At 42.1% G+C, this 9,669-nt stretch overlaps 1 protein-coding gene across 1 annotated transcript; it reads left to right on the top strand.

The window, feature by feature from the left end:
- Positions 1-6,470: 6,470 nt before the first annotated feature.
- On the top strand, positions 6,471-9,132 carry LOC148152263 (uncharacterized; the record flags this gene model as incomplete). Its single annotated transcript, XM_087985654.1, has 2 exons — positions 6,471-7,391; positions 9,024-9,132. A coding segment is annotated over one exon (879 nt), but the record flags the coding sequence as incomplete, so codon positions are not given.
- Positions 9,133-9,669: the final 537 nt, after the last annotated feature.

The raw sequence follows: 9,669 nt of genomic DNA, 5'->3' as shown, positions 1-9,669 counted from the left end.
GGGTATCAAATTCCTTCCTTTTAAAATGTGCACGTCTGAAACAGCTCTTTCTCAATTCAGTTCACAGTTTTAAAATGGACAAAAGTTAAAACATGGTCTGGGTGCTGATGTATCTGGTCATATGACCTTTACTCACTTTTCCATTTTTTTCTCAAACCGAATCCTTACATTTTCTTTCAACATGGGGTTATGCAATATCAAATCAAAAATGCTTGTCTTATTATGTCTGAGATGGCGCTCATGCTTACTGAGGTATACCTGTGTTAGACTCTGAGTAAACAAAGAACATGAACAATACAGCACAGGAACAGACTCTTCTGCCCTCCAAACCTGGAATGATCCAGCTATTATTGACTTGATAACAGTGACAAGGTTCATGTAGTCATTTATCTGAGGTGATGTTTTTTCTGTAAATCTCTGCAGAGGGAGTGAGAATAATTTGATAAGTCCTTGGAAAGTCCATCACATCGCTGAGGAGTTGAATAACACCTAATTCAGTGATGTTTGTGTGTAATTGGAGACTCTAATCCTTGCACCAAGCTTCCAGGTGGTCAGGAATGGACAGACACACGAGACCTGGGCTTAGCCAATCATTAGTTTTATTTTCCTGAGACAGATAGGCTGTACAGAATTTAACTGAGCTATGTTTCCCTGCACTTCTCAATAAATAAGCAGCAGCTGACATTATGCTAAGAAGACTGAGTTGCCACCAGAGTGAAAATGGAGGAAGATGGGGATTAGTTTATTCATTCATGCCGTAGTGATTCCTCCTGAGAAGGTGGGGGTGAGTTGCCTTCTCGAACTGCTGCAGTCCATGTGCTTTGGGTTGACCCATAATGCCCTTAGAGAGGGAATTCCAGCATTTTAACCCAGCAACATTGAAGGAACGGTGATATATTTCCAAGTCAGGATGGTGAGTGGCTTGGAGGAGAACATGCAGGGAGTGGTATTCCCATGTATCTGCTGCCCTTGTCCTTCTAGGTGGAAGTGGTCGTGTGTTTGGAAGGTGGTGTCTTGAGAATCTTTGATGAATTTCTGCAGTGCATCTTGTAGATAGTACACACTGAGTGTCAGTGGCGGAGAGTGTAGATGTTTGTAGATGCAGGGCTAATCAAGCGGGCTACTTTGTCCTGGATGGTATCAAGCTTCTTGAGTGTTGTTAGGGCTACACCCATCCAGGCAACTGGGGAATATTCCATCACACTCCTGACCTGTGCCTTGGAGAGTCAGGAGGTGAGTTACTCGCTGCAGGATTCCTGGCCTCTGACCATTTTTAAAAATTCATTCTCAGGATGTGTGCATCACTGGCCAGGTCAGCATTTTTTGTTCCTCCCTAATTGCCCCACAGGGCAGCTAAACGTCAATCACATTGCTGTGGGTCTGGATTCACATGTAGGTCAGACCACATAAGGATGGCAGTTTCTGTCTCTGAAGGACAGTAGTGAACCAGGCCGGTTTTTATGACAATTGCCGATGGATTCATGGTCATTATTAGTCTGTTAATTCCAGATTTTTATTGAATTTATGGCAGGACTTGAACTGGGTCCCCAGAACATTACATGTATCTCTGGGTTAATAGTTCAGCGATAATAACACTAGGTCATTGTCTCCCATGGCCTACTCTTGTAGCCATTGTATTTATATAGCAAGTCCAATTCAGTTTCTTGATGTTGATTTGGTGGAAACGGTAACACCACTGAAGGTCAAGGGATGATGGTTAAACTCTGTCTTGTTCAAAATGAAATTAAAAATCACACAACACCAGGTTATAGTCGAACAGGTTTGTTTGGAAGCACTAGCTTTCAGAGCGCTGCTCCTTCATCAGGTGATTGTGGAGTATAAGATCAAAAGACACAAAATTTATAACAAAAGATTATAGTGTCAAAAGATTATAGAAGTCAAAATGATATATTGAACAAACCTGGATTGTTAAGTTTTCATCTTTGAGAATGTGTTGCAAGTTTCGGTTCATTAATATGTAAATCCCAGAACTTGCTTTAATTCACATTCTCAAGATAACTTAAGGTTTTCTAAACTAAAAGGTAACTTCTCAGACAATGCATTAAAGGTGTGAGGTTAGAGTTTGTCTGTTTCCCAATCTTGAGTCAGAGTGGTTCTATTCCCAAAGTAGGGGTTTTTAAAATGTTATATGGATTGACTGCCTGCAGGTTGTGTGCTTTCTGAGCAAAATATTCTGCAAATGGAATTTCACCCCACAGACGCTCTTTGTCTCTCAGACACACACACTACACCCTCACACTCACACCCATGCACACACCCTCTCACAGGCTTATACTTCGTCACACTCTACCAAGCACGCACACACACAAACACACACTCTCTCACATCCACTCAGACTCACACACACATACACACAAATGCACATATAAGTCTATGGGGTGAATTTGCACAAAAGCGCACAACCTGCAGGCAGTCAATCCATATAACATTTTATAAATTCCTACTTTGGAAATAGAACCAGTCTGACTCAAGATTGAGATACAGACAGACTCTAACCTCACACCTTTAATGCATTGTCTGACTGAGATGTGACCTTTTTTTATAAAACCATAAGTTATCTTGAGAAAGTGACTTAAAAGAAATTTTGAGATTTACATCTTAATGAACCAAAACCTGCAACCCATTATAAAAGATTGTTATGACACAGGGTAAACCCTTCTGTTAATTTAAACCAGACACAGAAAAGCTCACCTCGCTCATAATCTGTAAAACTGAGTGACAAAGAACTACCAAATCCCACTATTTAAAAAAATTAACAATTTATTATTTAACTACAAGAAAAAGAAAACATTAAACAACAACTATCTTTACTGTAAACCTCCTTTGACTTAATGATTTATCTACCTCCCACTCTACAACAATATACTGATCCGATAAAACACCTGATGAAGATTTACAAAAAATTCAAATTTCTAAACCAGTCAGCTGTGTCGATTCTCCTCTGAATGTTCCACTGCAGATTTTTCTCGGTCTTGGGTCTTCTGCTACACAGATTTCATATGAACAGGTACCTTTCAGAGAGCGATTCTGCAAGCCGACTGTGTTTGTGTGTGCTGTTTGCTGCTCTGGCTAACTGCTCAAAATGCCCGATTTTTATATCCCAAGACATTCGATCGTCTCATTGGTTTGATGTCATCAAAACAATAAAATTCAAATTTGTTTCGACTTTGGTATCTTTAGGCATAATTTAAACCGATTGGTCAAATTCGAATTTGTTGTGTACCAGAGTAACAGCTCAGCTATTTGTTTCACTGCCAAATGTTACATTTTTAATTTTTTTAGCACACTCTGTGCTTGTTAAATCCTTGCCAGCTTTCCCTCTCTCTTAAAGGTAGAGTACACCTACTACTTCATAACAAGATGAAAGACTTAACAGCAATCTAGGTTTGCTCAATATATTGTTTTAATTGCATGACACTGTGATCGTTTGCTATAAATTCTGTGCCTTATGATCCTGCCCCACTAGTTACCTGATGAAAGCTAGTAATTCCAAATAAACCTGTTGGACTACAACCTGGTGTTGGGTGATTTTTAACTTTGTTAGGAATGGTCATTGTGTGGCACCTATGTGGCATGAATATTAATTGTCCATTTGTCAGCTCAATGCTAGACAGTGCCCTGGTCTTGCTGCAAAGAGAAGGAATGGAGGGCAGGAGACAGGAGGATTTTGGGGAAATGGAGATTTCTGACAGTGGGGTTAATGCCTGAGGAGATACCTGGAGGAATCATTCACATTGCATTAACTTGACTCTTGTCATTTGCAAGGCCAGTGAATGACTCACTGACTTCCCACAGCTTTTTAGCTAAAGCTTGGTCTTGTGCTGATGGACTGGGCAGAGTGAGGGAGCAGTCACTATCGATGTACTTTCCAGAGACACCATCCATTTCCTTTGATACAGCACAGTAGATGGGACTCACAGCTCCTTCCTCTGAAGACTGGAACAGAAGATCATTTCAGAATGGCAAGCAACAGAAGATCAACAAACCAAATTGCTCAAATATTGAATTCCAAACATCTTTGAGAATAGAAGTATGTATATGAGAATGGAAAGCTATATAGAGCCAAAGATCATACAGCATGGAAACAGACCCTTTGGCCCAACCAGTCCATGCCGACTATGTTTCCCAAACTGAACTAGTCCCATTTGTCAGCATTTGGCTCATATTCCTCTAAAACCTTCCTATTCATTCCCCGTCCAAATATATTTTAAATGTTGTAATTGTATTTACCTCCACCAAAACAGGAGCAGAAATACACCATTTGGCACCTCAAACCTACTCTATCAGTCATTGTGCCTCTGTTTGAGTTTCAAATTCCACATTCCTAGCTACCTCTGGTTACTCTTCATTCCACAGCATAATATGAATCTGTCCATCCCCAATCTAAAAAATATCCTTTGAACCCCATCTTCACAACCTTCTAAGGCAAAGTTCCAATATTGCATAACCCCCTCAGAGAAAAAACATTCTCCTCAGTTCTGTCCTATTTCTGGACTGACGTGTAAGATGAAAAGTCCTTTGCACATCCACCGTGTTTAGACTATTCTGAGTGTTCAAACAAGTCACCCCTCCCCCCCCCCCCCCACCCTCCTAAATTCAAGTGAAAACAAGGCCAACCTTTCCCCATAAGACAACCCACTCATTCCGAAAATCAATTTAGAAAACCTCCTCTGACCCCTTTCCTCACTTCTTTCCTTTAAAATGAAGGTGAGGAGGAATGACCTCTCTCAAAGGGTCATGCATCTGTGAAATTCTCTAACCCGGGGAGACCAATCTTCAGCCAAGACTTCTGTAGGACTGTTCAAAACTCAAAATGAAACTTTTTAAAAATCTCCTTCTTTAAGCTATGGATGCTTAAAATAAAATTCCAGAACCTTGCAGGATTGCAAAACAATCTACAAACCGACAAACAAAAATCTATTAGTGGTGCCCACAAAGAAACATTAATTCTAAAGGTGAATCACAAACACTTTAAAAGTTGGTATCACTTGTTTGCAGGAAGCACAAGCTGACTGGTTTATATTTATAAAGGTCTATGATTTATTAAAAATTCACCCTAACTGCTGAAGAAGCTATTAACTGGTTTTCTTCAAGTTAAGAGAACAGAGAGAGTTCCTGAGCTTGTGGAGATCTTATGTCTTCTCCCGAACTCATTTGCAGCTGCAAGCTGTTTACCGACCTGGGAACCAATCAGGTGGGCAGAAGGCCTTTGTCATCGATAACTGTTCACTGGCACACAGACCAATCAGCTAGGTTTGCCAGCTCAATCTCCATTTGCACACATCCCTCGGTTCCAATGCATCTGCAAATCCTCAACTACTGCTCGAACCAACAGCTGTTCGGTCTGTCTCCTCTTTAGATTTATTCAATGTCCTGATGTTCACTACACTCTGGGATAGAGACTTTCACAGATTCATGACCTTTTGAAAGAAGTTACTCAGCTTTGTTTAAAAATCACTTGATGACAGTCAGGTTATCTGCTGTCCACAAAGTGTCGCAATCCTTCAGCAATCTTTGGTTTTACGAACTATTCTTTTGCTATTCAGTCTACAATTAAAAATACAGAAGAAGAGAATGACTCGGTACTATACGAATCCCATTTACGGGCTCTCGGTCCATAGCCTACTATGGACCCTGACATTCTAAGTGCTCATCCAGATGGTTCTTAAATGTTGTGAGTGTAGCCGCCTCCACCACACTGTCAGGCAGCGAGTTCCATATTTCTACCAACCTCTGGGTGAAAAATATTCTTTCTTAGATTACCTCAAAATCTCTTCCTCCTCACATATGGCCTCTAGTTCACTCTAATTACATACGTTCGGTCTATCCTATTTGTCTATGATGTGGAGGGGTCCACTGGGTGGACAAAGTTAAAATTCACACAACACCAGGTTATAGTCCAACGGGTTTATTTGGAAGCACTAGCTTTCGGAGCGCTGCTCCTTCACCAGGTAGCATCTGCATAACGAAGGTTGGATTATAACCTGGTGTCGAGAGTGTGTTGCTGGAAAAGCACAGCAGGTCAGGCAGGAATTCCTGATGAAGGGCTCCCACCCGAAATGTCGATTTTCCTGCTCTTCAGACGCTGCCTGACCTGCTGTGCTTTTCCAGCAACACACTCTCAAATCTGATATCTCCAGCATCTGCAGACCTCGCTTTCTCCTATAACTTGGTGTGTCTGTTTGTCTACATTACTATGAACTGCACCCGCCCCATTCTTTCCAAAGCTTTCATATCCTTTTATTTATTATGAACCAGTTTTCTAATCGATGTGTTCAGGAGGATATTATTACACATCTCTGGTGAAGGTAGGACTTGAACCCGGGTCTCCTGAGACACCGTGTCTTCATATCATTCCTAAAGCATGGTGACATATTTGACTACAATTTGAATTGTGTAGTTGAGTATTATTTAAAAAAAGTGAGTAACCTGTCATTTCTGGTAACCATTTTGTTCTTGTGTTTTCCCATCAGAAACCTGATGAAGTTATTGAAGCTGAGAAACCCGAGGAATTGGCAATACCAGATGAACCACAAACACAGCCCAAAGTCCTGAAGAAAAGACACAGATATAAGCCCCATCGGGGAGCTCTCAGTTCAGCCAAGCTGAAGGACATTACCAAGTCTTTGGCTGAGACAGAAAAGGATTTGTTCCAACAATTCGACTCTCCACCCTGTATTGAAGAGCTCCCTCCCCCTCCCTGTGAGATTTACAGAATGACATCCTATTTCCAGAATGTTCTCAAAATCCAGCACAGTCGACTACCGTTAAACAACAGCGTGACCTTTGATGAGTTTGGGAATGTCATTTCCATTCAAAGGTTGAAGCCGAGCCAATTCCCTAGGAAACAGCTCAGGCCAGTCTTCCAACTGCTCGACGTGGATCTGGAGCTGGAGACACACAGACCATTTGTGAGAGAAGCCCTGAGACCTTTGGTGTTTCGAAGTGGCAACTTTGGGAAGAAGTTCATCCCCGTCAGGTACAAGACGAGGAGAATCTTGCAGAAAATTCCCGGGAATGACAAGGAATTGAGGAGCCTGGGACAGACAGAAGATAGGAGGGGAAAGCTTCACAGCTCGAACAGTGACAGACCAATTGGCAGAGGTGCTGCAGCCCAGCGGCTGCGATTGAGAGAGCCATGTGTTATCTCCACCACTCCAGAGTTCATTGAGTTCATCCCCGATGGGGCCAAGGACAGAAACTGTTCAAACTGTGGCCAAAATCCTGAATACGATGAGGAACAGTTAAGCAGATTAAGACCTATCTGCAACAGCCTGGCCAAACCCCCATTCCTGGTTGACAACCTATCCAAAAGCATTTTACAGTAACTCCCTCGGGCGAATTGTTGAACACAGCCCCTTCCTTCTGTGAACATTCTCTACTCAACATGTCCTCTATGGCTGCCTCTACCTACTGGGTACATTACCCCAGTTGCCTTGATGTTTTGCATGACATAAAATCTGTACCTCTAGCCAATAAAAAAATAAGAATTATGGACAAGATACCTGAATCCCTTCTTGGAATTCTCACAGACAGACAGAGCCGTTCAGGGAACAATCTGCTAACAGTCAGCATCATCACACTATGTAATAGTTACAGTTCTGGTAATGACACCACACTCATTACCAATCCTTTCCTGCTATCACTCTCAACCCATCCCTGGCTCCTTCCATTTGTCCATGGATCAGCATAGTGGAGCTTCTCTACACTGAATCGACACTTCTGCAAATCCAGGACTTTGGAAACAAGCACCCAAACCCTATCAGTCCCTGGATTGTGGGCCATCATATCCACAGTGTTTCTGAATCTCTGAGTAATAAATTAATCCAACACAGCCCTCATGTGGAGAGCTGATGCCTGAGCTTTCCAATCAGTTTGTCTCTTGCAGCAGTTCGACTCTGGATTGATCACTGTGGTGAGGAGAGGCCAAGGTTTCAGTCTCCACTGCTAATTTATACAGGCCCCCGTCCAAATCCCTGGAGCCTGGGAGACTGTTCCTCCCACTGCATCCCAATACTTGAGATGAATTCATGATTATGAAATTGGAGGTCACCAGGTGCTATGGAATCAAGCGATTTCTTTCTTTAGTATTCTGTCTCAAATACAGCATGGGGTTCGTTCCACCATAAAGCTATCTCTACACTGTCCACGTTAAACACTCAAAGGACAGGTACAGCACAAGGTTAGATACAGAGTAAAGCTACCTCTACTGTTTTAAACTGAATTGCTACCTCTAAACTGTACCCATCAAACACTCCTGAGACTGGTACAGTTAAATACAGAGTAAAGATCTCACGGGGTTAGATACAGAGTAAAGCTCCCTCTACATTGTCCCCATCAAACACTCCCAGGACAGGGACAGCACGGGGTAAGATACAGAGTAAAGCTCCCTCTACACTGTCCCCATCAAACACTCCCAGGACAGGAACAGTAAAAGGTTAGATACAGAGTAAAGCTCCCTCTCCACTGCCCCCATCAAACATTCCCAGGACAGGGACAGCATGGGGTTACATACAGAGTAAAGCACCTTGTACTCTTTAAACTGAAAGTAAAGCTTCCTTGACACTGTCATCACAGTACTCCTAGAACATGGGGTTAGATACAGAGTAATGCTCCCACTACACTGCCCCCCTCAAACACTCCCAGGACAGGGATAGCATGGGGTTAGATACATATCCACTGTTAATTTCCCCCGCCTTGCCCTGCACTTTCCTCTTCAGTTGCTAGTGAATGAAAAAGGGGTAAATTGGTTGGTGGCAGATTAGTGTCAAGAAGTGTAATGGGATTAATTTTGGAAGATGAAACCAGAAAGACAATTTAAAAAAGATACAATTCAGTACGGGGATGCAGGAGCAGAGGGCCTTGGCTGTATAATGTCACCAACATTAAAGGTGGTTTCAGTCCTTAAACCAGGACAGGTGAGCAAACAATATCCTGGGCCTTAACAATAGAGTATCAGAGAAAGAAGAGGATATGGAACCTATATGGGAGAATGAATTGTGCAAACTGAAATATTTGGCTGACTGTTGTAGGGAGCTGCTCGAGTAGTGGTATTGTCGCCAATTAGTAACCGAGAGCTCCAAGTTAATGTCCTGTCAGCATAGGTTCAAATCCCACAACAGTATGTGCTGAGGTTTGAATTCAATGAAGTACTGAATTAAAAATCTGTGATCATGAGACTACTGTTGTTAAAAACCTTTTCATTCAATAATGCTTTATAGAATAAGAGAAATCCACCCTGCGTTAATTGCTGATGGCACTAATTGCCTCTGTCAGAGTTAGTACAGGGCCTGATGTCCATCTTCAGGAAGGTTACCAATTGGTGAATCAGCTCACCTCACGTTCTATCCTCTGCCAAGTGACACACACATGACTTGGAAAAGCATAACTTGATTAGAGATAATCAGCATGGCTTTGTGAGGGGCAGGTCATGCCTCACAAGCCTTATTGAATTCTTTGAGGATGTGACAAAACACATTGATGAAGGTGAATGTGGTGTATATGGACTTTAGCAAGGCATTTGATAAGGTTCCCTACGGTAGTCTCATTCAGAAAGTAAGAAGGCATGGAATACAGGGAAATCTGGCTGTCTGGATACTTAATTGGCTGGCCCATAGAAAACAGAATAGTTGATGGAAAGTGTTCAGC

Source organism: Chiloscyllium plagiosum, unplaced genomic scaffold (assembly GCF_037043375.1).
Source record: "Chiloscyllium plagiosum isolate Xiang-an unplaced genomic scaffold, Cpla_swu_hap1 HiC_scaffold_1, whole genome shotgun sequence".
Classification (NCBI taxonomy): domain Eukaryota; kingdom Metazoa; phylum Chordata; class Chondrichthyes; order Orectolobiformes; family Hemiscylliidae; genus Chiloscyllium; species Chiloscyllium plagiosum.
This window is presented reverse-complemented; position numbering and strand designations above follow the sequence as displayed.